General features: G+C 48.4%; 2 protein-coding genes and 3 non-coding genes across 5 annotated transcripts in view; 2 read left to right on the top strand and 3 right to left on the bottom strand.

Annotated features, from left to right (window-relative positions):
• Positions 1-26,869, top strand: part of LOC146442497 (lymphocyte antigen 6E-like) — a 377,509-nt gene that overhangs the window by 309,632 nt on the left and 41,008 nt on the right. The window lies entirely within an intron of this gene.
• TRNAF-GAA (transfer RNA phenylalanine (anticodon GAA)) lies at positions 2,988-3,060 on the bottom strand. Its single transcript has one exon. It is a non-coding gene; the product is annotated as a tRNA-Phe (tRNA).
• On the bottom strand, positions 3,648-3,720 carry TRNAF-GAA (transfer RNA phenylalanine (anticodon GAA)). Its single transcript has one exon. It is a non-coding gene; the product is annotated as a tRNA-Phe (tRNA).
• Positions 4,303-4,375, bottom strand: TRNAF-GAA (transfer RNA phenylalanine (anticodon GAA)). Its single transcript has one exon. It is a non-coding gene; the product is annotated as a tRNA-Phe (tRNA).
• On the top strand, positions 20,645-26,759 carry ARC (activity regulated cytoskeleton associated protein). Its single transcript, XM_085053692.1, has 3 exons — positions 20,645-23,881; positions 24,420-24,588; positions 24,978-26,759. The coding sequence occupies exon 1, from the start codon at positions 21,134-21,136 to the stop codon at positions 22,346-22,348; it is 1,215 nt and encodes a 404-aa protein (XP_084909818.1). The 5' UTR covers positions 20,645-21,133; the 3' UTR covers positions 22,349-23,881; positions 24,420-24,588; positions 24,978-26,759.

Raw genomic sequence — 26,869 nt, 5'->3', positions numbered from 1 at the left:
ACTCAGTTCAATTTTTGGAAAAGCTGAGCTCTTAGGAGAAGCTGGACTCTCCTATGGATAGTGGAATTCCAGGTCATGGAATTCTTCCTGAGGCTCCCTTGGGCAGAACTTCTCCTTAGCAGTAAAAACCTCAGTTCTCCCAGGATCCCCCCGAAGATACTTGGGATTATTTGGGATATTTGATGCCTCAGACTTCTACACAGCCTTCAGCCTGCAGCACCAACCAGCCCTTAATGTCTTTATGCCTGGAGTAGTAATCACAGGATTATTGCTCCCATGGCATGCAAATAATAATCCTCTCTTTTCCCTCATCTTGTAGCTGCTGTGTAATTTAGAAAATTAATCTTCAGGGCTGGCAATGTCTTTTCTTGTCTGCATGTGCTGCCTCTGCCACAGTGAGAACCCTGAGGCAGATCCCAGGGAGCTTTCCCAGGGATTCTGGAGTACTTTGCCCAATTTTCTGAGGGGTGAAAGGGTGAATGAGTAAGGGAATTTCCTTCTCATGCCAGCCATGGGCACAACAAGGGAAAAAGCAGATGAGCAATTATCCCATATATTAAAGTAGATCTGAGCAACCTGGTCTAGTAGAAGCTGCCTGGAATTAGGTGATATTTAAGGTCCCTTCCTACCCAAATTATTGTATGATTCCATGAAAAGGAAAGCAAAGGCAAAATCACCCTGTGGGAATGCAAGCTATCACAAAAGTCATCAGAGAAAAATCTGAATTTCCTGTATTTTAGTTGGCTTTTATTTTTTATTTCCCTGAAGGAAGGGGTTTTAAACGCCTGCTGAGGATTTCCCATATATTTCTCTTCCTGGCCTTTCCATTCAGCCTCCTCAGCAGCAGGGAAATACAATTCTGGAGCTGTGAGGTCAGGGCAGGTGGGTGAGGATCAATCCCTGAATGTGGATCAATCCCTGAATGTGCTCTTGATGGGAAAGGTGCAGAGGGGACTCCACGAGGATGGGGAAGAACAGCAGCAGCAAGTCAGAACTGAAATCATTCAGAGAAAGAGGCAGAAATCACCGGAATAAAAGGCAGAGAGTCACAACTGAAGGGCAGAGCTGTTTGTGGGGGAGAGCTGCGGGTTGGAGCAGCGCTGAGTCTGGGAAAAGATGGATTTTGGGATCTGCCATGTGCTGATTGATCGGTGTGGGGGCCCTGGAGCTGGAGGGACCTGAGAGGGGGTGAGAGGAGGGAGCTGAGTGTGAGGGGGATGGAGAAGGTGCTGGCAGGGCAGCCACCCCCGCGCTCCTGCCGCCCACCGCAGTTATTCATCCCTCTCCTTCCCTCGCAGCTTCCCCGGGAGCACCGGCAGGTTTTAACCCTTCTCTGAGCCAAATCCAGGGAAAGTTGGCAACTTCTGGTGCTGAGGGTTGAGTTGAAGCTGTTTCAGCCGCGGGGGGAATGAGCTGTCAGGAGAAGGAGGAGGCAAAAAGCTTTTCTGTTCTCCTCTAATTGCTGCATTGTGGTCTCTGGGATTTCTGTGTGTCCTGCAGTGAGTTTTTCTGGGAAACCTGTGCCAGTGTCCAATTCCTGTCACAGGGAAGGATTTATCAAGTTATCTCCTCTAACCCTGCCCTCTGGCAGTGGGAAGCTATTCCCTGTGTTCTGTCCCTCCATCCCTTGTCCCAAGTCCCTCTCCAGCTCTCTTGGAGCTCCTTTAGGCACTGCAAGAATCTCCAAGGTCTCCCCAGACCCTTCTCTTCCCCAGTTTGAAAATCACAGCTCTAAGCCTTTCCTCATAAATAAACCTATTATGTCCAAACCACTTTTTGGGAATAGCAGGGGCCAGGAACTATTCCCAAAAAATGGTCACATTGAAGCCATCCAGGTCACCATCAGGTCAGTGTCTCTGGTATGGGATTTGCCTCTGGCCTTGGGGCTCAGGGCTGCATTTCTCCAGGGGGTTAATGAGGTTGGAGCCCTTCAGCACAGCCACGGTGTGTGAGCTGTTCTCAAATCTGAGGGCAATGTCTGTGATGTTCATAACACCTCGGGTCTGTTGTCATAACAAAATGAGGCCCAAGACAAGCACAAAATTTGATTTTATTTAATCCTGCACATGGACCATGCAGGGAGTTCTGACCTACTTTGATCCAATTTGGGGACCAGGAGGCTCCTGCCTAATTTAGATCCAGGCAAACACTGTTGGAATAAAGGCTAATTTCCAGCTGGTCCATCCCTGAGCCAGATGATCCTGCCTGAGGACATCAGGCCTGCAGAGGGTGTCCCTGGGTGAGCAGCTGCTGCATTTGTGGTGTTATATTTGTGGTGTTGTATTTGTGGTGTTATATTTGGGTGGTGGCTCTTGGCAGGGTCATTTCCCCAGCAGGACTCCTGGTATCTCTTCAAGGCTTAAGCAGGTTGATGTTGTTGGTTTATACACAAATTATTTTAATAATATCTTGATCAGGGAAATAACTTGGGATGCTGCAGCATCAGACAGTTTGATGTCCACAGCTTTTAGAGCACCGCCAGGGGGAAAAGGAGAAAGAAGAGTCCCTGTCCTGCTGTGAAGAAGGGATTGGATGTGTGTTGGGGCTGATCTTGAGAAAGTCAAGGGTTTGCTGTTTCTCATTTCTCTTTTTGGACAACTGGCATTTCATGTCCTGTCTCTGGTGTTTGCCTGAAGGTCTCCATGGAACAGGAGCCAGAAAATGACAGAGGAGCAAACTCAAAGCACAGTTTAGAACTTTTTGGGGTGTCTCCACATTGAACATCACCATTTGATAAAGCCCAGGGTAAGAGTAGGAAAGGATCAGGAAAGGGAAGAAAACATCAGAAAATCACAGAATACCCTGAACAGGAAGGGACCCACAAGGATGAAATCACAGAACTATTAAGATTGCAAAAGATTTTCAAGACAGAGTCTAATCTTTCATCCATCACATCCTTGTCCAGTAGATCAGAGCACTGAATGCCAGATACAGTTGTTTCTTGGACACTTCCAGGGCTTTTTCATTGATTCCAACTCCTAAAACACTGCTGAAGCCCGGGATTGAACCAGGGACCTTTAGATCTTCAGTCTAACGCTCTCCCAGCTGAGCTACTTCAGCCCTGATACCCGTGTTTGTTTACCTAAAAACAACAGGTAAACACACTGGAACACTTCAGCCTGGAAAATACAAAACTTAGGGAGAGGGGTTGCTTCAAGGTCATTTGTGATTCACACTAAAAATTGCTCTCTTTAAAAGCGTGATTTTCCTTTTCCCAAAAAACAGTTTTGATTTCCTACTTGGCATTACACCTGTGGGTCAACATTTCTACTTCTTCTCAGGGCAGTCCATGGCACAGGACTGGGAACAGGCAGCGGAAAGAACAAAAACTCCCTCTTTCTATCACGATTTTTGCCAAAATACTGAATTACAAAACCCTGTCCCTGTTTCACAGGCTCAGACTGGTTGAGGTCCAAAGGCACCTCATGGAGCTCACCTGCTCCAAAGCTCTGTTCAAGCAGGACCTACAGCCACTTGTCCAGGACCATCCAGGTGACTTGGGAATGTGTCCAAGAATGGGAACTCCACATTCTCAGTCCAGTCCCTTCACCCTCCTGCTGGCCCTTGGCTGGACTCTCTCCTGGATGTCCAGGTGTCTCTTGCACAGGAGAGCTCAGCCCTGGGCACACAAAAGTGCAGGAAAACACTGCTGAAGCCCGGGATTGAACCAGGGACCTTTAGATCTTCAGTCTAACGCTCTCCCAGCTGAGCTACTTCAGCCCTGATATCAGGCTTTTTTTTTCCCTAAAAACAACAGGTAAACACACTGGAACACTTCAGCCTGGAAAATACAAAATTTAGGGAGAGGGGTTGCTTCAAGTTTGTGATTCATGCTAAGAATCACCTTCATGAATAAAGGGGTTTTCCGATTCCCAAAAAACAGTTTTGATATCCTACTTGGCCATACATCCGTGACTTAATCTTTCTGCTTCTTCTCAGGGCAGTCCATGGCATGGGACTGGGAACAGGCAGTGGAAAGAACAAAAATCCCTTTATATCACGATTTTTGCTGAAGTACTGAATAATAAAACCCTGTCCCTATTTCACAGGCTCAGACTGGTTGAGGTCCAAAGGCACCTCATGGAGCTCACCTGCTCCAAAGCTCTGCTCAGGCAGCACCTACAGCCACTTGTCCAGGACCATCCAGGTGATTTGGGAAAGTGTCCAAGAATGGGAACTCCACATTCTCAGTCCAGTCCCTTCACCCTCTTGCTCTCCCTTGGCTGGACTCTCTCCTGGATGTCCAGGTGTCTCTTGCACAGGAGAGCTCAGCCCTGGGCACACAAAAGTGCAGGAAAACACTGCTGAAGCCCGGGATTGAACCAGGGACCTTTAGATCTTCAGTCTAACGCTCTCCCAGCTGAGCTACTTCAGCTCTGCTGTGGCTCCAAATTTCCCCAAAAGCTGTTGAAATACGATGAGCTTTCAGACTTTACCATTCAAACCAGGTTGCCCAACACCCCTCTAAACACACTTCTGGTGAATCAAAAACTGGTTTGGGTTGGAAGGGACCTGAATGATCATCTCATTACACTCCCCTTCACTGAGCAGGGACAACTTCCATTATCCCAAGTTGCTCCAAACCTATCCGACATGGCCTGGAACACTTCCAGGGATGGGGCAGCCACAGCTTCTCTGGGAAAACCTGTGCCAGGGCCTCACCACCCTCACAGCCAAGAATTTCTTCCTGATATTCAGTCCAACCATTCCTTTTGTCAAATTAAAGCCATTCCCCTTTTTCCTGTCACTCCATCCTTTGTCCAAAGTCTCTCTCCAGCTCTCCTGGAGCCCCTTCAGGCACTGGAAGGGGCTCTGAGTTCTCCCTGGATCCTTCTCTTCTCCAGGCTGGACATTCCCATCTCTCCCAGCCTGGCTCCAGACCAGAAGGGCTCCAGACCTCAGAGCATCACTTGTGGCCTTGTCTGGACTCACTCCAGCATCTCCACGCCCTTTTGAAGTTGGAGGCTCCAGAGTTTTCTCAGAGGCTGTCACTCCACAGAGATGACATCATCCCTGTCCTGATGGCTCTCAGTGTGTGACAAGGATCCATCTGCAGGTTCTCCCTAGGAAAGGGAAGATGTGGATTCCTGGCTCACTTGGGACTTAGCTCTACCCTTCCAGCTGTCCAATTTTTGCTTCACCAGCTTTCTCCTTGTCAAGGAAATTGCCTTCCCACCAGCTTTCCTCAGACAGGAAGAAATGATCCCAACATGGAAACTGTGGTATTTGACAGCCCACTCTGCCTCGCTGGAAATACTCAAGCTTCAGCTGGGTACAAAATTCCTACAAAATTCCTGAGCTGTGCTGCCGCTTTGCAAATGCTCAGCAGTGTTGGTGGAAACGATGAGGTGAAGGATCTGATAAAGAACAAGCCTTGAAGGAAGTGCTACATTGCAGTTAAATTAGAAATTTGAGGAGCCAGCTTGCTGGGAGCTTGGCTTTTTCAGCTGGTGGAACATCAGAACTGAAAGTCTGTGGGCAAAGTCATCAGAAGTCAGACTTGTGGTGCCAGTTTGATGAGTCACATGGAAGAAGTTGGAAGATCTTTTCCTTATTGAAGAGGAAGAAATTAAATCTGTTTCCCCAGCTCAGTTCAGATCACAAGGCTGGAGCTCTGCAGGGAGAGAATGAAGTGGAAGGAGGAGTGAAGTTGGGATATCTCCTGTTGTCCTTTCTCACCTGCCCCCATTCCTTCTGAAAGACTCCTTTTCCATTCACATCTTGATTACTTGGGTTTTTTATTTTGAGATCTTCATCTCAGGAAGGATGTGGGGAATAAAAGCCCAAACTAACCAGTGGAAGGGATTAATAAAGTCCCTTCTGCACAGGGAATTGCTGTGTAAACCTTGTTTATCCTATCAAGGAAAAGAAAGAATAAAGGGATATTATGGGATCTAGAGAAAGAAAGGGTATTTTAGGATCTAAAGAGGAATCATTAGGAGTTGATGGCTTATTGATTCTTCTGATGCAGGAACTAAAGGTTATCATTGGAAAAGAGTAAATGCCAAGCTTGGAACAAAGAAAAATAAGGAGATTCCTCACACAGTAGCTGGTTACCTGTGCAACTCTTTGCCATGGGGTATTATAGATCCCCAGAGTGTAAAAAAGTTCAAAAGATGACTGGGAAGATTTATGGAGGAAAAAAACTTAATGAAGAGCTTGCAAATATGGAACTTCCTGCTTTGGTTCATGCAGTGCCTGAGCCACAAATCTCTGGAGATCAGCAGAGCATCTGGTGATATAACACCACACTGGTTTTTCGTTTTTAGGCATTAACTCATCAAAAATGTCACAGCCTGTGTTTTGTGCTGGATGTTCTTCCACACATCTCCTCTGGCACCTCCTTGTCCTCATGTTCCGGTTTCTGGAGGCATCAGGATGGTGTCAGCCTGTGAAACCCTGCTGGCACGTTGGGCAGGGATGTGCTGGAGGTGTCATTTCATGCCACCAACCAACTGTTTAATCACCACTCACTCCCACGCGGGTGGCTCAGGCTGTGGCCATGACAAACAGATGACAGGCAGTCCCTCTGTCCCTGCTTTCCCTCCTCCCATTCTTCCAGTTTTCCTACCACTCCATGCTAATCTGCCTGTGCTTGCTAAAATACCCATCTGCCAGAAGCAGATTTCAAAGGTTATGGAATTACATCCATGCAGCCCAGAAAGCCAATTGTGTCCTGGGCTGTATCCAAAGAATTCTGAGCAGCAGGTGAGGAAGGGGATTCTGTCCCTCTGCTCCAGGCTGGAAAGATCCCACCTAGAATGCTGCATCCTTCCTCTTTGTCCCAGCAGAGGAAGGATGTGGAGATATTGGAGTGAGTCCAGAGGAAGCACCAAGATGATCAGAGAGATGGAGCAGCTCTGCTGTGAGGAGAAAATGAGAGAATTGAGATTGTTCAGCCCGGAGAGGAGAGGAGAGGAGAGGAGAGGAGAGGAGAGGAGAGGAGAGGAGAGGAGAGGAGGCTCCAGAGTGGCCTAATTGTGGCCTTTCACTACCTGAAGGGAAGCTAAAGGAAAGATGAAGAGACATTATTTAAAAGGTCCTGGAATGACAGAACAAGGAGACATAGCTTCAAACTGACAGAGTAGATTTAGATGGGATATTAGGAAGAAATTCTTTGCTATGAGGGTGGTGAGGCCCTGGCACAGATTTCCTAGAGAAGCTGTGGCTGCCCCATCCCTGGAAGTGTCCAAGGCCAGGTTGGATGGGGCTTGGAGCAACCTGGGATAGTGGAGTTGTCCCTGCCCATGGCAGAAGAGCTGGAACTGGGTGATCTTTAAGGTCCTTTCCCACCCATCTCCAAGCCATTCTGGGATTCCATGGTTCTGAGAGAACTACAACCAAATATTTATCCTGATGTGCCTCTCCCTGTCAGCGTGGATTCACCACCTCTTGTGGATTCACCACCTCTTGTGGAATTCACTCTTTTACAGTGGGGGTCAGGACATCACCCAGATGGAGACACCGATCTTTTCTACCCAAGTCAGCACATCAGATTTGTCACCAATGTTAGTTTTTCTTGCAGACATCTTGGCATCAAACTCTGCCCCTGATGGGATTTTGTCCCATTTCCCCACTCTTTCCCCAACTCTCTGCACCAGGCGAGTGACATCCAGCTGCAGGGTTGAGATGTGATTGCTTTTCAGACCCTGCCTTGCCTCTGGTGTGTCATAAAAAACACATATTCTGCCTTTAGGCTTCTTGAAAATTTTCTGTCTCATTACACCAAGAGGGCTTCAGGTTTACTTGAAGAGCATTTTTAGTGATTATCTCTATTTTGCTGTCACTATTTTCTCTTTCTGTTCTTTCCCCAGACTTTTAGGAAAATGATCTCATTAAGAATGTGGAACTCCTGTTTCTGAGAAAGGTTTCTCGAGGTTTGTAAAGGTCTCTCAGCAGGAATTTTGCTCAGCTCCATTTTCCCCTCTGGTTGAACAGACCCCCAAGTGAGCCCATTAGGGGAAAATGGACTTCTTGAGAATAAAACTACAAAATATGCAACAGCAGCAGCAGCACCTCTGAAATGTAAAGCTCCTATAGGTGACAAACTATAAAAGGAGTTTTCCAAAACTCCTTTTTGATGGCTGTTTAACATGTTATTAAAGAAAGAGATAATGGCACAAAGGGCACTGGAGGTTCTCACCACCACAATGGCTGGGAGAGGATGGAATATGAGGCCTCAGATAACTTTGTTGTTATTCTGGAGACACAAATGCAGCTTTGAAAAACAGAGTTAATGAAGCCCAGCTGCCAAGCTCTGCCTGTCACACAGCCCTTCCCTCTCCCTCCTGAAGTCTGATGTCTAAAAGATGCTGAGATTGTCAGTCCATGATTATGGGGAGGAAAGCACTAGGGGTTCTTTAAATTTTATTTTTTTTTAAAGTTAGGAATTCAGGCTATGAATAACAGCTCTGCTGTCCTGAGGTGCATTATCACCGTGCTTGAAACATAAACTTTGGATGCAGGGATGCAGGAAGGTACTGCTGCTGCCTGGGAGAAATAATCTGGGGCTGGGTGAATATCTGCAATCTGCCCTCAAACTCACTGGTGGGGAGGCCCAGTGAGAATAAACCCCAGACCTGTAATTTAAGTTATCCCCAAGTTTAATTCACTTTTTTCTGAGAAAATTAGTGTTTTAGTGTTCCTTGTAGTTACTCTGTTATCAAAGAGAGAGACCTGAGAGATCTTAGAACTCTGGAATAGTTTGGGTTGGAAAGAAACCTAAAGATCATCTCATCCCCACCTCCCTGCCATGGACCTTCCACCATCCCAGGTTGCTCCAAGCCCTGTCCAACCTGGCCTTGGACACTTCCAAGGATGGAACAGCCACAAATATTCTGGGCATCATCCTGGATGTAATTCACTCAGAGTGGTGGAGCACTTTGGAAAAGCAGAGGTCTGTGCTCACCAAATTGTAGTTTCCAATCAGACAAGGGAATGTATTTAAGGAAAAACTTTCTGAACTTGATGGGGACACCTCAGAGAGGGCAATGTCCATGTCCTTGGTTGTGTCCTGCATGGACACAGCTGACCAGGCAGCAGGACAAACCTCCTCTGAGAGTCTTGGAGCAAGAGACACACAAGATTTGTCCTAAATTTGCTTTGTGCCAATTCCTGGCTCTTGCAATCCTGCAGTTCAGCTCAAGTCCTGCTGCTTTTCCCAGCCTTAATAACGCTGGCAGATCCTGCTTTTCCCCCACAAACTCACAGTGGCTGAGCTTTCCCCAGATCTCCCTTCCAGTATGGATCACCCATTGCTATTCCAACCCTGCAAAACTTAATTTTCAGCAGAATAAACCAAACACATTCGGGAATCACTTATTTGATAATAGACCAGAGGAATGAGATAGGTGCTAAAAAGACAGAAGAGCAGCACCAAGAAAATATTTGTAAAAATAGCAGGTGTTTTAAAGTGTGTAGGGGTGTGTAAATATATTTATAACATATTAATACACAAACCAGGTGGCCCAGAACCTCATTAGCAAGCTAATTGTTCTTGCCAAGCATTCTTTGGTGAGGTTCCCTGAGAGATTTCCCAGAAACTCCTAAAATTAATAGTAAACAACAATTCTTGGGGGCTGGGAAACATTTTCTGCCTCTGCTTAATATGCCAGCCTCCTTCTGAAGTTTTCCATTGTTTTGCAAAACATCTAGAAGGTACAGGGGAAAAAAAATAATGGAACAAAAGAGGGGAGAAAAGATGAATATAAACAGAGTCTACAAATAATGGGCTTCACATTGAAAAACACAGAATGATTGCTTGGACAGTGATGGTGTCTTGATGTATAAATGGGTTTGTTACTTAACTCTGGTGATTCATGCTTCAGGCACAGGGAGGAGGCAGCTGCCAAATTTCGTGCTGGGAAGGAATTTTCTCTCCCAGAACAGATTGGCAGGGAGTTTGTAAAGATGAGAGGTCAGTGGACAGGGCCAGGTGTTGTCATCATGAACATGTGGGCAAAAAGGGGGGACATCACAGAGGCAAAAAACTCTTTGTTTCAATCTCACAGTACCAAGATCCCCCAAAAATCAGTGCACAGCCCTTTATCCCTTTTTCCCACACCTCCACCAGACCTTCAATCCACAAAAAAATGACTTTATTGGAGGGTGAGACCACTCTCCTGTCTCCTATGGATGAGTCCTGGAGCAACATAAAATATTCTTCACATTTATTTCAACTGTGTTTCTAAATAAAGCTGAGCTGAAGCAATGTGAGTTTTAGCTGTTGAATGTTTGGGGTAGGGAGGGTTTTTTGTTTTTTTTTTTCTCCTTTTGTCTTTAAAGAGTGTCTAAAGAACATGTTCCAGCTGTCTGGAAGGAAAGAACTAGAAAGGAAAAGAGAACAAAGGGAAACCAGTGGAGATATTTAATTGAGATAATTTTAGCTGCTCTAAATGTCACAGGCAATCTTGTACAAGTACTTGGGGAGAGGAGAGGAGGGAAAAACATTCTGTGCTGGTCATTCAGTGACCAAATTTAGGGGAGGGGGATTGTCCTTTCAGAGAGCAGGCAAGACCCTACGTGGAAGTTCTTGGATAATTGCTTTTTGAGGCTCAGGGGTCTCCTCAAAACCCACAAGACTCAATGCAAACCACAAATTCATCCAGACCCAAAGGTCTGATAGAGAAACCTTCTGGTTTTGGGGCTGAGAAAGGAAATAAGGTGCTTTTAGGGTTGGTCAGCGTGGGTGTGGTGAGTTCAGATCCCTTCTTGGTTCAGACCTCTGTGCCTTAGGTGAACATCAGATGAGGCATTTCTGGGTCACAACAAGACTTGGTCACTCCTTGTGGGATCTCTGTGTGTTCTGTGTGACCAAATGTCAGGAAGTGGAGGCAAAGACCCCACTTTTGGAGGGATTTAACAGATGTGTAGATGTGGCACTCAGGGACATTGGCAGAGCTGGTTTAATGGTTGGATTTCATGATTTTAGAGGTGTTTTCCACCCTGGGGACATTGGCAGAGCTGGTTTAATGGTTGAATTTCATGATTTTAGAGGTGTTTTCCAGCCTAAACAATTCTGTGGTGTTGGCTAACATATGGGATACATAACCTAGGGAATGTATTCCAAGGTTTTAGACTGCCAGGTTTACCCCTCGGTCTGGCCTGATGGATGTTTAACCAGCTATCCAAAATGTAAAGTCCTTGCAAAGATGGGTAGTTGGTGATGGGGGAGTCAGAACTCTTCAGTTGTGAAGAAATCACAATTTATGTCCAATTTAAGAGAGAGGTGCTCTGAACATGGTTATCCACAATTCCCAGGAAGGGAACCTTATCCTGTGACTATGTGGGACAAAAACAGCCTCATTTTGAATGGTTTGAGGACATGGTTAGTGGTGAACATGGTGGTGGTGCTGAGTTCAGAGCAGGGTTTAAAATCATTGAATTATACAATGGCCTGGATTGGAAGGGACCTTAAAAATCTTCTAATTCCAACCCCTGCCATGGGCAGGGACACCTTCTACTATCCCAGGTTGCTCCAAGCCCCATCCAACCTAGCCTTGGACACTTCCAGGATGGGCATCACCAACTCCAATGCCAACCTGTGCCAGTGATCTCAGAGGTCTTTTTCCAACCGTAACAATTTTAGGATTCCATGTCAGTGATAAACATGATTTTAAGACAATCTTCACTCCTCATCCCCACCTAAACTCGAGCTTTGGGTCAAGATTTATGTTCATGACTTATGTTCATTATTTATCTGTATAACCACTGATAGAAACCTGGGGATACCCTGATGAGGTTGTTCACCTCACAAAACTGGGGGATGGAGTTGAAGGATTTTGGAGAACCAGCAGTGGATGGGAAGGAGGGAACTGCCTGTGTGTGTTGTGGAGGCCATAAAACTCCAAATCTTGGGGTTTCTCCCTCCTTCACTAACTCCCCAAGCATCATTCTGAGCAGCCTGGTTTACTAGGAGGTGTCCCTCCCCATTGCAGGGGGTTTCAATGGGATTATCTTTCAGGCCCATTCCAACCCAAATCCTAGGATTCCAGGATTGCATGATCCCTTCAGAGAGCCCTCCTGGCTCTGAGCAACGCAGCACTGCAGGAACTCTCTCCCCCTCCCTGATGCAGCTCCTGAAGAGGAGAAAACCTGGCTCTAACCCCCCTGGAACAATCACCACATTCGGGGAGCCATGCCCACAGCATCCCTATTTTAGCAATGCCGCCGTGGCTCATTTTCACCCCCTGGAAAACTCACCCAGCACCTGCCTCCCTTCCCTGCTGGCAGGCAGGTGGAAGAAAGGCAGGAGCGTGCGGCAGATCCCCCAGAAAACACACACTACTCATCCCTTTTGTCTGCCCCTCTCCCTTCTCCCACTCCCTCCTTCTCCCCCGCACTCTCGCCCACCTCGGTGTCTCATCCCAGGATGGCTCATGGCTCTCCAGGTACCTGCAGGGATGGATGCTACCCTCGGCGTCTCCTCAAGGACACCATTAACACGGAGCCGCTGCTCTGCCTTTCCCTCCCCTCCCTCCCCGCAGCCAAATCCGGCTGCTGGAAAAGAGAAAAACGGGGGAGAGAGGTGGAAAATTCAGGACGGAGCATCCTCCCCCGCAGTGGGGGCTGAGGTTCCTGGGGGAAGGTCAGAGAGGAGGTCCTGCTTTGTGTGAGAGGGGAGAGAAGGCAGCGATGGGCAGAAAAAATGTTAGAAGGGTTGGACAAATATCCCTGCATCCCCCCTCTAATCCTTGCCTTTCTCTGTTGCAACATTCCTGCGGGGATCCATGGAGAGCTCAGTGCTATTGTGCTGGGAATGAGCTGCCACAGCCTCCCCAGCATCAGCCAGGCTGGGATCAGGAGCCCGAGAAACAGGGAAATGCTGTCCATCCCATCGCGATGGCCCTTCAGTGGGATCAGCCCTGCCCGCGTCATGTCTGAGGGACATAAACAAATCCATCCTTAGGGATCTTGCACTAAAATCAAGCACAAGCAACTCCAGCTATCACTGCACTGACTGATTTTTCTGTTTTCCTTTTTTTTCTATTTTCCTTTTCCCCTTTTTTTTCTTTTTATTCCATCACTTTTTTACTTTTTTCTTTTTCTCTCTCTACTTTTTTTTTTTTTTTTTTCCTTTCTTCACCTTGTTTTTCTCTATTATTCCCCCTTCCTTTTTCGGTCTTGCTAAGATACAACAGATCCATGGGGACAAAAATTCCCTTGTCAGCAGAGATTTTTTTCCAGATAGGACCAAACCTCTTGAGAGACAGCCTCAGGAGAAGGGAGGTGGAATAAATTCCCATGATCATGTGGGGGCAAGAAAATATTGGTGTCAGGATCACTCCTGTCCCAGATTTATTATTTTAATCCTGTTGATATTCTATCCCTGGGAGTGTTCAAGGCCAGGCTGGATGGAGTTTGGACCAACCAGGACTAGTGGAAGCTGCCCATGGAAGAGGCTGGAACAAAATGCCCTTCAAAAGTCCCTTTCAACCCAAACTTTTCTAGGATTCTCTGACCTCCATCCTAAGGCCACCGAGGAGTTGTGTTCAGTGTGGGGGAAGTGATGTTCTGAGGAGCTGTGATGGCTTTTGGGGGGAAGGAAAAAAATCCCTGGAAAGCTTTCCACAGCAACTCACTCCCCAGCTCCTCCTAACCCTGTTTTAATAAGGCTTTTAGTGACGTTTGGGGCCTCCTAGATTCGGAAAGAAGAAATTAGCACAGTCTGCTGCTTGTTTCTCACGTTCTTCTGTTTCCCCCGAGCTTCCCTGCTGGCACCAATTACCCATCTCTCATTTAGAGGTACTTAAGGAAAGGAAATGGGAACGCTGGTAGAACAGGGCTGGGATGAGGATGTGCTGAATGAGGCTCCCTTTATTTCAGAAGTGACCTCACATCACCCCTGCTGTTTTTAGCAGTGCAGGAGCCCCTTCACTGCATGAGGCAGCTGCTCTGTAGTTTTCCTGGGACAAGGGGACACAATTCCTGCCCTGACTCCAGCTTTGCCTCCCCGTGGATAGGCCAGATTAGCAAGGATGCTTGGAGGAATTCCTTTGTTAACAACAATGCTTGGTGAGGACAAAAATAAGGGAAATCGCTTGGAAGAGGGAGAAGCAAAAGGGAAAGGTGGGAAAAAAGGTAAATTGAGTCACAACTCGGTGATAGAACTGCTAAAAATAGGTGAGCAGTGGCCTAGTTTGTGTCTTCACGATGGTGATGGCTGTGAGAGCAGGGAGCTGAGAACTGGCAGAGCTCTGGAGACACAGACTGGGCTGGGAACAGCAGCCTCATGTCCTGCTGGGATCGTGGAAAGGCTCTGTATCCCATCAGTGTCCTTTGGAATGCCTCAGTGGAGCCCACTGCAAAGAGCCAGACACACATCTATATTTAGAGAGAGCAAACCATGCCTACAAAGTGAGTTCTAATAAAATATTGAGGTTTTCCCTTCACTATTAGGGATGTCCCAGCACTGAGGAGACCTAGATTGAAACACTGGTGCCAAATTAGGCAGAGCATGGCTTTAAACCTGGCTGGGGTGTTGTCCAAAGGCACCTCTGTGGTCAAATCCTGGACAGGTTTCGAAATGCTTTGGGATTTCAGCCTGAATGAGGGAAAATAAAGCATTTAGGGAGTGAGGAGTTATGTGCTCCTGGAGAGAGAAAAACCATTCAGCTGGACCTGAACTGATCCATGGTTCAGGCAGAGAGGAATACGTTTGGATGATATCTTGGGGGATACCTTTCCACGTGGAAAGCCTTCCCTGAGCATTCCTTAAGTTTACTCTGGCATTTCCCCTCATGGAAACAGAGGTGTTGCCACTTACAGGAGAGGCAAGGATCTGTAATTTATTGGGGAAAAGTGGTTGTGGTGGATTTTCTCTGGCTGTTCACCTCCACAAGGTAGGATTTTCTCTTATGGCCACAGGGCAATCCCATTTCTCCATCTTTCCCACAATCCATAGCAGGGAGTTTACAGCTTGGAAATATTCCCATGAGCCAGTCTCACTTCACTGATGGAAAACAAGGCTTCCACCACCCCTAAAGTCCTTCCCACATGCTCTAATCCAGGAGGAAAAATCAGTGTAGGTGCTGAGAAAATTGAGAGGCTTAACATGGATTCACCCATGGGAACAGCAGGATGAAAAGGAGCAGGAAAGGTCTGGAGCAGTCTGAGCTCCTCAGTATCAGTTTAAAATCCAGACTGAAATGGGATGCAGGGGAGGAAGGAATTGACTCCATGGGCCAGAAATGATCCACAGACCTCCATCCTGGCAGAGGATGAGGAGCAGGGCTCTGCTGGCATGGTGGGACTCTGTCAGCCAAGCCACACCAGCAGAGGAACCAGGTCTGCTCTCCACAGCTACTCCATCACCTTCCCTTTTTATAGCAGACCTGTGATTTGCAGTGTTTGCCGCTGAGGAGGAGTAAAAAAAAAAAAAAGCATTAAAATCAGAAACTTTTACTAGAACACTTAGAGGGACACCCTGAAGGGGGACAGGTGGGCGAGGAGTCAAGTGAGAGGCCCAAAGTGGGCCAAACTCAGCTGTAAAACGTGGCAGAAGGAATGTCACAAGCCAGTTGTGAACCAGGCCTTTTGACATGGCAACAAATGTGTTTTTCCAGCTCGTCAAGGCTGCGCAGGGGAGGAAAATGAAGTTCATTTGGAGATGTCTTTCTATTTGTGCTGACCTCACGAGGGTCATAACAGCCAACACCAGAGTGTGAAAAATGCTGATACTTCCTTTGGCTTTCTTGCTTTAGCCTCAGGCAGGCTTGAGGAGGCAAAAAAGCAGCGCAAGGAGAGACTCATTAACATTTCCTCTGCCCAGCGAGGAAACCAAAATAACAAACATCTCATTAAATAAGGAGAGGAGAGAATTGCAAAACGCGGGAGATATTTTTAGTCGGAAAACAAAGCACTCCATCTTCCCCTCAAAGTAGGGCTTTCCAGATGAAAAGGAATACGGAGAGAACTCTGCGCCAGGAGGAGTGGCGCTAATAACAATCATCATTATGGGTAATATTGATAGCGGGATGCCCTCAGTTTCTCAATTACTTCCACACCCTCCCAGTAAGTGATGTGTGGGCTCCAGGCCTGGGGGACCATGGGTGGCCAGGAACAAAAGAGCCACTGACGTGGGAGTTGTGTTTTGAATGCAAAACTCAGCGTTGAGAGTGCCAGCTCCAGTGCAATAAAGTGTTCCGGGGCTGGGGAGGGATGAATAGAGACGTATGGTGCAAATTAAATGTGTTATTCTTTCCCCCATTTCGTTCCTTGCGAAGTTAAAAGCCCAACACCTTGGTTTCTTCTTTATTTTATTTCCTTCCGAGGGTTTTGCTACCAAACAAATGACTAGGCAGCTTAGTCTGGTGAGCTATAGGAGAATCAATAGGGATTAAAAGGATGTGGAGGCAGAAGGGGGGAAAATATGGTTTCTTATTGTCTTCTTTTTTTCTTCTAGAAAGAGGAAGCAATTATGGAAGGGAAAATTCTAGCACAAGGAATATAGGATAATGCAGAAAATCCCTTGTTCACCACTAGAAAATATTAGTTCCTGCAAGAATATGGGATGAATTGCCCACAAGGCTTCAGGCTTCTTATTTTAGGCACTTCAAAGAGTCCTGGGTGAAAGACAGAGTCCTCCAGACAGTGATTCTGAGGAGGAACAAAATGCACATCTCAGAGCATAACTGAGGAGGGACCCTGGCAGCACAGGAGAGCTCTTCAGAGCATATGCCACGGAAAGGCAGCACAAAATCAGCTGCACCAGAAACTTTCCCGAGTTTCCCTCAGGATCTCCTCCTTCTCACTCACCCACCAGGTTCATCTGGCTCACAGCTCAGGCTGCTCTCCTTGTCTTGCCAGAAGGTACCTCTGAGCAGAGCACTCGTCCAGATGAGGTGGCAAAGGCCTGGCAACCCAAAAAAAAAACCCAAAACCAACACTTTTGCTCCCAAAAAAAACCCCAAACCCAACACTTTTGTTCCCAAAAAAACCCCCAAACCCAACACTTTTGCTCCAAGGCGAGGTGTAGTGAGAGCCCACAGCCTGAACAGATGCCAAGGGGTGAGTGCCACCAGGCTCTGGGTGCATTGTGTCCTCAGCCAACAGTGACAGCGCTGGGGAAGGTGGCAGTGCTGCTGTGACTCAGTGTCCCTTTGCTCTGGTCCCACTCCCCTCAGGGGAAAACTCAGTTGCTGCTTACTGCCTCATGCTGCTTTTGCTCCCTTTAATTAATCTATTGGCTTTTCCTTTTCTCTCTCCTCTTTTTTTTTTTCTTTTTTTTTCCCATTTTTTTTGGATCTGATCCTAACCTACAGTTCCTTAAAACTCTTCAGGAAGCTCTGGGGAGACAACCCACGTTGACACCATCCCTGCTCAGCTATGAGATGTGGCTTTTTGCTATTTCCTCTCCTTCCCTTGCTCCTGCTGAGCTTTTTTTAAGCAAACTGCTCACAGTCATCCTCACTTCCCACTTTCCTTCCTGCTCCTTTTTCCCCTCTCTGTGGTCACCCAGAGGACTTCATGCCCTGCTGTCTCCTCTGCCCACATCACTGCCAGCTCTCCTGAGCCCAGGCAGCAAATTTCGACAGAATTCTGTCTGCCTCTTTGTGAAACCCTGGGATAAAACTGCTGTGGCCATAAAAGCCTCCTCCCCACCCTGCCCAAATCCATGGGTCTTGTCCTTCCATGCCTGTCTGTGCCTGGAAATTGCCTGTCTGCCTCAAATTGCCTCTCTCCATCACCTCACTCCACATCTCCCTCCTCCCTTTGCTTCCGGCTCCCCTCTCCCCTCCTCCTCTTCCCACGCACCTCGCTTTAATTAGAAATACAAAGAAAATGCTTATCACACATGTCTTAATCAGCAACTCGTTCCCCAGCAGGTCCAGAAGGAAAACCCCCATTTGTCCTCACTTTTCCCACTTCCCCCACCACCTCCACAGAATTAGGAGGAGAGTGATTAGGGGGAGAGCTCTGTGAAAGGAGGCTGAATGAGATTAACCCAGAGACCTGGAAAAGCTGGAGGGAAGGGCCAAGAGAAATGTGGTGACACTCAGCAAGGGCTAATTCTGGAATTTTTGGGAAGAAAGAGTCCCTGGCTGGGAGAACTGGACCTGGGAGTGCTCAGCAGGCTGAGCATGATCCAGCAGCATGTCCTGGCAGCAAAAAAATTATCCTGGAATGTGGGAGCATAAATACAGCCAGGCGATCATGGAAGTGATAATCTCCCTCTTTAGTCAGAGCATTTTAGATCATATTTAGCTGCTGCAACTGGGTTTAGGCCTCTTAAATGAAATACTGATCACAGGGAATGAGTTCAGGCCACCGGGATGGTCAGGGATGGTCCCTGGTGTGGGATTAGGGCTTTTCCAGCCTGGAGAAGTGATGGCTTTGGGGCACCTGGCAGCAGCTGTGTCCTATATCTGTGGGGAGGTTATCAAGGAGACAGAACCAGGATCTTCTTGGAGGTGGCTGGAGAGAGGACAAGAGGCATTGGGTCCAAATTCCAACAGGACACTCAGTTTGGGTACAAGAAACAAAATTTTTCCCCCGAGCAATCCCTATCCCTGGGGTTTTCAGTGTCTGAAACCATCTCAGCTGACCCAGCAGCTGACTCAGCTCGGAGTAGGAGGCTGAGCTAGAAACCTCCTGAGTCCCTTTCATCCTTAATTATCCCGAGATGCTGCGACAGGAGCCAAGTGTCAAATGAGGCCGTTCAGATCCAGGATTCCTCCCCAGCTGTAAAGTGAGGGAGGAGGAAAGAGGGCCTGGAAAAGGACTCATTTATTGGAGCAGGTTTAAGAGCCATTTCAGCCCAGACTCTGGCATTTGATGGGACAAGGAGAGGTTGAATGCAGGTCACCTCACAAAGTTAATGCCACTTTATATTATCCCCATCCTATGGGTCATTTCTGGGGTTTCTGGGTGAAAAGCCCTGTGGGGAATATCTTTGCACCAATCCAGAGATACAAAGGCTGCAGAGTCTCTCCCAGTTGATGTTATCTCTTACTGGCAGAGCAGGTTTAAGGCAGAGACTCTCTGGGGTGCTGAGACAGCAGCATAAAAGGCTCCAAATCTGTCCCAACCCCTCAGGTGATTGACATTTTGACTTTTTCTAGAAACAAACAGAGCTGCCCCAAAATGTTGTGCTTAGGAAAACTGGGTGAAAGTGGAGAAGTAAGCAAGGCAGTCGTGGGGGAAGAAGTGGCACTGGGAGGGGCTGCTGAATTAGGATTTCTATCTTATACCCTCAGGGGTTTGTCTCCTTCCCCACACACTGTCCGTCCCTCCCTACAACCAAACCCTGCAGCCCTTCCAGGTCAGCTGCTGCTGCCCCAAAAAACCTCCTTGTTCCCCAAGAACCTGGTAGGGAACAGACTTGTGCCTTCCTGCACCATGTGGATATGGGGGGAAAAAAGGGAATCCTGACCCCTGCCCCTCATACCCTTCAACTTAACCACCACCAGTTTGTGATTCTGCTTGAACCAAATTCCTGGGCTCACTGAGATCTCCTTCCAGCAGGACTTCACTGAAAGACCCCCTGCCTCCTCCTCTTTTTGCACCTCTGGGATGGCTGAATTCCCACCGGGAAACACCCAGCCAGGAGCTCTGGGAATGAGGATCCATCCTAAGCCTCCCTGGCACACTGCAGGGCACCCCCCAACACCACCCCTCTGCCAACAGCCTCAAACCCCCTTTTTGGATCGTCCTGGTGAATCAGCATCCCCCTGCCTCTGGCCACTGGCACTGGGAAAGGACGAGAAAGCCCAGATGTCCTCAGCACCTCTCTGAGGGTGTTCCGGCAGGGAAACTCTCTAGGATTAGGGAATCCTTTATCCCTGGTTTATGTAAGACCCGGAGACTCCTTTTATGGTTGGCTTTTCCTGCCTTGTCAAGGGAGAAGAACAAATGTAGCTTCATCTGCGCTGGTGGGTTGGCTCACTGATTAAGCATCTGATTCAAAGCTAAGTACAGAACAGGCTTTTGATGGGCGGATTTAATTCGGTGTAAAAACCCAGGATGTCGTCCCCCTCCCTCACCCCAAATTCCCAAGATAGTGGTTGGTCTAAGCCGCGGGGTGACTCCCACCTACCAAAGCCTGAGAAAGTCCAGAGCGCTCCAATTTGTGCTGAAGTGGCTCCTTTGAGTGTTTCCCCCCCTGCTTCCCCCCTCCTCATTGCTTTTCTTTTCTCTTCTCTCCCTTTTATTTTTTTTCCCCCTGCTGATTTACCACCATTCCCAGGCATTTGCATGCCGAGTGAGCTCACCCCGAATGGGGGTGTGTGCGGGGGGCTTGTGGGCGTCCGTCTGGGTGTGACACACCGAATTCCCCCTCATCCCGCCCTCCCCGAGCCCTGCCAGGGGGACGCATGTTAATGATGACCTTGCTGAGTAAAGAGTTGTGGAAGGAATAAGTGTTTTTCCTGCGCTCCGAGAGGCGGAAGGTGCGATTACTCATCCATCTCTCCAACTGTCTCCAGCACCTTTCAAGTGCTTCTCGCGTCGAGTCTGGGGGCGTGAGCGAGGGGGTGGCGAGCGAGGGGAGGCTGCCAAAATCTGGGTTGCCACAGACACCGGCATCGCTTCTCCTCCAATGAACGCAGCGCTGAGAGTGCGAGAGGAGGTTGGGCACCACCCACATGTTGAGCTGCGTGGAGTATAAGTAGATGGAGGAGCCTGGACTAGTGGCAGTTCAGACAGGGAAGAGAAGCAGTTCTTCACATCTCCAGTGAAAGCGGGTTTTGGCTCACCAAGTTTGCCAGGAGGAGAAATCATCCGGATTTTTGCTGCAGCTTCTTTGTGCATCTCTGTGTGATTTCCTCCGGCGGGGACTTTGCGGCGTTGGGAGATTCTCAGCGGGGCTGGACAGCTTATCCAACTCCTCTCGTTGTTCCTGGAGGATCCTGGATCTCTCTGGGACACCCCTGAGCACGTGAGAGCGGCGTTTCCAGCTGGGCATCGGGAGAAATTTGCCTACAACTCTCTCTGGGATCCACGTGGACCGAGGAGCTCGCTCTGCGGTGATATCTGATTGGGTTGTGTTTGTGTCCCAAAGTCCTTGCAGGGGGGTTTAGAAGTCTCTGTGTGTCTTTCAGGAAGTGCTGTGGTGGGGGTTTTTGGGCTCCAGCTCTAGTGCCAGGGCTTATAACTCAAGTTTTTTTCCGTGTTTGCCACTCGCACGGTCGGAGCCATGCAGCTGGACAATGTCACCAGCGCGGGCATCCACTCCTTCCAGGGGCACCGTGGAGTTGCCAACAAGCCCAATGTGATCCTGCAGATAGGGAAGTGCAGGGCAGAAATGCTGGAGCACGTCCGGAGGACCCACCGGCACCTCCTGACTGAAGTCTCCAAGCAGGTGGAGAGGGAGCTGAAGGGATTGCAGAAATCAGTGGGGAAGTTGGAGAACAACTTAGAGGACCACGTCCCAACTGATAACCAGAGATGGAAGAAGTCCATCAAAGCCTGCCTGGCCAGATGCCAGGAGACCATTGCCCATCTGGAGAGGTGGGTCAAGAGGGAGATGAATGTTTGGAAGGAGGTCTTTTTCCGCCTGGAAAAGTGGGCTGACCGCCTGGAGTCCATGGGTGGCAAATACTGCCCTGGGGAGCAGGGCAAGCAGACAGTGTCTGTCGGGGTGGGAGGTCCAGAGATAAGGCCGAGTGAGGGGGAGATTTATGATTATGCCCTGGACATGAGCCAGATGTATGCCCTGACCCCTCCTCCCGGGGAGGTGCCCAGCATCCCCCAGGGCCACGATTCCTACCAGTGGGTCTCTGTGTCAGAGGATGCTCCAGCCTCCCCGGTGGAGACCCAGGTGTTTGAGGATCCCCGGGAGTTCTTGAGCCACTTGGAGGAATACTTAAAGCAGGTGGGTGGAACGGAGGAGTATTGGCTGTCTCAGATCCAAAACCACATGAACGGCCCAGCTAAAAAGTGGTGGGAGTACAAGCAGGACTCTGTAAAGAACTGGGTCGAGTTCAAGAAGGAGTTCCTGCAGTACAGCGAGGGAACTCTGACTAGGGATGCTATCAAAAGGGAGCTGGATTTGCCCCAGAAGGAGGGGGAGCCCCTGGATCAGTTCCTTTGGCGCAAGAGAGACCTCTACCAGACCCTCTATGTGGATGCAGATGAGGAGGAGATCATCCAGTACGTGGTAGGAACCCTCCAGCCCAAACTGAAGCGTTTCCTGAGCTACCCCCTGCCCAAGACCTTAGAGCAGCTGATCCAGAGGGGGAAGGAAGTCCAAGGCAACATGGAGCACTCTGATGAGCCCAGCCCACAGAGGACCCCTGAGGTCCAGCCAGGAGACTCTGTGGAGACAGTGCCCCCCTCCACCACTGCCAGTCCCGTGCCGAGCAATGGGACTCAACCAGAGCCCCCCAGCCCCCCAGCCACTGTCATATGAGCTCCCCTGAGGGAGGTCTGGCTTACGTGGAAGGGAGAAGGGGGCTTATTTAGGAAGCTTCTCCTCGGAGGGAGGTTCTGGCTGAGACGAGACCTGAGGAGTGCTCAGTCCAACAGCCCAGAGCAGAGGGATTGGCTTTGCTCGTGGGGGGAGGGAGGTGGTGGGGCAGAGGCACCTCAGGATGGGGTTGCCCACCTCACCCGATCCATGCCACGCCGTGGTGCTGGGGACCCTGCTGGCACCACTGTGGGGGAACAGCCAATTTTATGACAATTCCCTGACAAGAAACTAGAGACAATTCCCAACTTGTGGAGCAGCCGCCCGGCGCTGGCGGCTCTCAAGGACTTCATAGGAGTGCAGCAGTTGGTGGAGGGTTCCTACCCATCTGGATCTCTCTTTTTCCTTCTCCCTCTTCTGAGGGGGTGGCCCTGTCCTGAGGGGACAGTTTTCTTTTGACCCTTGCCTGTTTCTGATTAACCTCTGGGTTTCTGTTCACTTGGCAATCTCCTGCTCTTACTTGCTCCAAAGGATTAAAGTAATTTTTTTGATTATTTTTTGTGTTAAGAAGAAAAAAATTCTGTTGCTTCAGGAACTGAAAGCTTTAAGAATCTGGATTATTTTCTGTGGTTTTCATTTCACTGCACCTAATACCTGCTTTAATGTGTTTCCTCTCAAGAGGCTCTTACTGGTTTACTTCTTGTCTCAGTTTCTGCTCACTCCAATTCAAGGCCACTGCAGTGCAGAGGCAAATTTCATCCTTTCTCTGCACATTATCCTGTGCATTCAGCAGGAAACAGATTTTCTAATTAAATTCTGAGCTCATTTATTGAAGGAGCAGTCTCCTTCCTTTCAGAGAAGAGAGGGTTTTCAAGGTAGAGAGAGGAGACACCAGAGCTCTTTTGAGACAGTGGGGGGAGGGAAGGGAAATAAATCCTTATTCTTTGAACGAAGCAAACAAACACATCCCAAATTCAGAGCAAAATATCCCCAGAGCAGCAAATCGAGTCCATGCTGATGTGTGGAGACAACAGGAGCTTTTGCCGTGTAAAAGCCAAAAGAAGTGAAGAGAGGATCTGTGTGCCCCAGCACGGTTTTAACCTGTGCATCACAGCAAGGATCACACAGACAGACTCCAAATGCTCTTGGAAAGCCTGGCACCCTGTCCTGGAGCACCTGAGGACAGAGTGTTGTCTGCTCACAAAGAACTTCCCGTAACATCTCGCCACAGATGGGAATGGACTTGGACTTTGTGACTTTTTCCATGTTGAGATGGGGAAATGCTCAGAGCTCACCTTTGGCCAGCGTTTGATCACAGGACTGAGAGATGAAAGACATTCCTGAAGTTTGGCTCTCCAAATCTTCCTGAGGCTGGACACACCTTGGGCATCATCTGCGTCCAGCACCAGACCAAATAAACAGGGATGCAGCAGCAACAAGAGTGACCCTGGGATGCTCCTGGTGCTGCCACAGCAGTGACATGTGGCACTGGTGGCATGGAAGGCCTTTGCTGTGACTCCTTCCAAGAGGCTGAAGGTAAGGCAGCTCCCTGACATTCTCTCCTCTGCACTCCTCAGGGCTACACTGGTCGCAGAATGTCCAGTGGAAAACTTGCACTGGGATAAAAACTCACCTGAAATGGGATGTGAAGGATTGGGGTTGGGAGAAAGGAGAAGGCAGAGCCTTCCAAAGGGAAATAAAGGACTGGGAAAAGTTTCTAAAGAGGGCAGTATCCTGCACTTTCTGATTAATATGGGAAAATAATGGGATGTTTCTTAATTAGCTCAGCCCCAGGACCTGCCTTGTCCTTGCAGGGCTTGAGTCCCCACGTGGGGCAGCACATCCCAAATCCGTGCACATCCCAAAGAAGCTGCAGGTCTGCTCTGCAGCCTTGCGGGGAGCTGGTCTCAGGAACAGTGGGAGCTCTCACTTGTTCCCAGTTTGTCAACACCTCTGCGTGCAGAGAAAGGAGCATTTCTCACTAATGACCCAGGCTGAGTGATGGGGGGAGTGGGAGTCACTGCTGAGGATGAGCTGGCCGTGCATTACAAGCTTTATCTCCTCTTGCTTCCAGTGACTCACTCAGATCCTCCTCTGAGAAGGAATCACTTCACAGCATTCAGCATTTGGAAGGAAAGCCACAGAAAAAAAGCTGCAAAGCAAGGGCCTCGACATCAGAGCTGCTCTCAGGACTCTCAGCCACCAACTGCCAGATCCACCACCTGAAGGAAAGGCTGGCACAGGTAATTACATCCCATATTACCTTGTGGCTCTTTCTCAGTCTCCCCAGTGCCCTGACCTGAGATATTGAACAGCCCAGATGCAAATACCTGTGCTGGTCTTGAAACCTCAGCCCCAGTGGCTGCAGCAGCCTGGCTGCACCACCAGAGAGGTGGGATTTCAGATTCTTGATGTCAGAATCCAAGCACCAGCCCAAATAATTGATGCTCCAGGGACTGCACATTGTGGCTTTCCCTTGGCTGGACCACTGGCAAATCCTTAGATCCCAACACCAAGTGGATCCTCCAGGCTGCAGGCACAGCTAAATTTAATCCCAACTCCTGAGAATTCCCCCTTTCTCTCCACTTGAAAAATCTAATCAGAGTTGGTATATTTTTTTTTTCTTTTCCAGCAATCCCTGCTGCTGTTGCCAAGTTTCCTTCTCTGTGTCCAAGAGCTTTCCCAGGGGAGAAGCAAGGGCTGCAGGAAGACAGAGGGCAAATCATGCACCAAAGAGCCTCCCATGCAGTGCAATGCCATATTCAAGGTGCTGAGAGCCAGAATGAAAGGGGGAAGATGCTTCCAACAGGACAAAGAAAAGCCTGAGCTGGTCCAGGTATTCCAAGCACAGAAGAAAGTGCTGAGAATGGAAAGAGAGGCCAGAAGAGAAGAACCAAGTCCAGGCTTTGGGGACAGCAGGGATGCTGGGCTTGTCTGACTGTCTGTGGAGATTATTCCTCACCTCTGCGATTTGGGGCCGCTGGGACTCACCTAAAGAAATCTTCACCAGATAATTATCATCACTGAAAAAAAAAAAAAAAAAAACCAAACAAACAGAAAACTTTCCTGATTAACTTTGCCAAGAGGCTGATCCTGCCTTGGCTACGAACCCTCCCTGCTGGCCATGCTGTAACTCATCTCTCCTGACTCGAGGGTAGCTTCATTTCATGCGGGTATCAGTTCCAAACCTCAAAGGGCTCCCGGAGTTTGGAGAAGCATCCCACGGTCCAGATGCTTGTCTGAACTGTTGGAGCCTGCACATCTGGGCCAGCTGTCTTGCCAGCAAGGAGCCTTGTGAGACAGCAGGCGCTCTCTGGGTCTGCATGGGCCAGAGTTACTGCAAGAACTGGGGTTCTTGTGCTCGCTTTGGAGCGACTGTTTCCATCCAGACCCAGGGAGCCCAAAAAGAGCTCGAGTGAGCTGGACAAGACAGTTTTGGTTCATCTCTCAGCTGAAGAGGTCCAGTTGGTTCCTCTCTCTTCCAGAGCCAACTGTCCTGGGCATGTGTGTGTGTGTGTGTGTGGTAGTGTGGGGGGTGTGTGTTGAGTGAAAAAATCCACATTACTTAAATTCTGTGGTGTTTTGTTGCATTTGAACTGAGCCAGTGAGACCTAAGGTACATTCCAACAATGCTCAGCAAAAATGTCCAGGACTGGAAAATTCCATAAAACCATGTAAAGGCAGATTCACAGGCATCATCTTAAGGTCTAAATAATATTTGATTTTGAGGTGCTTCATTTCCACAGTCTCTTCCAAGGGACTTGACTGCCTCAATAGGCATTTTATTTTTCCTGCCTTTTTAGGGAATTAGCCTGTCTGTGCTACTTGGTCATTTGGTCCTGAGGTTTTTACATTTCCAGCTGGCTTTTTGGAGTGTGCAGAACTCAATCTCCTGGCCTGATTTGATTTCAGTTGTTGCTCCCAGCGAATTGGAGCTTTACTTGTAGCACCCTGGTTGTTATTACCAGCCTCTTCAGGAAGGACTGGTAGTTTATTTTCCTGGGGCAGAATCACATGAATGAGAAGCGTGGATGTGTTGTACCTCTGGAACTTTAGCTGATTTCAACCACTGCATTTTTTTCCTCCCTAGGCAATTTTACATTTACTGATGAAACTACTTTAGAGCTTTTATTTTTACTAGAGATATTATTAATTCAAGCAACCTTGTGCAAAAGGCAAACGCGTCGAATCACTGCAGGTTATAGGGGTTGAAGCCAAAAGGTCTTTGTAAGCCGACAGCACCTGCCCTAGATCTGACTGTATCAGGCAGTTTATTCCTCATGTGTCATGTTGGAGTTACAAGATCACACCAAGCCACTAGAACCTGTCAGTAGAATAGTGCTACACTCTATTTGCTATTGTAGCAAAGCCTTTTGTAGATTTATACAATAAAACTTTGAAATATCTGCTTCAATTGCTTCCAGCCTCATTTTCTGGTCTTTCTTCCTTGGGTTATGGGCAATTCAAGTATCTACTGCCCTCTGAAAATTGGGTTTTTTGGGGTTACCTGGCTTATGAAAATCG

Source organism: Lichenostomus cassidix, chromosome 2, assembly GCF_008360975.1.
Source record: "Lichenostomus cassidix isolate B80296 chromosome 2, HeHo_3.0, whole genome shotgun sequence".
NCBI lineage: Eukaryota > Metazoa > Chordata > Aves > Passeriformes > Meliphagidae > Lichenostomus > Lichenostomus cassidix.
Note: the sequence above shows the minus strand (reverse complement) of the source record. Positions and strands in the feature narration are given on the sequence as shown.

Excerpts from the sequence above, each read along its gene's own strand:
- ARC (XM_085053692.1), top strand. The coding sequence starts at position 21,134 with ATGCAGCTGGACAATGTCACCAGCGCGGGCATCCACTCCTTCCAGGGG.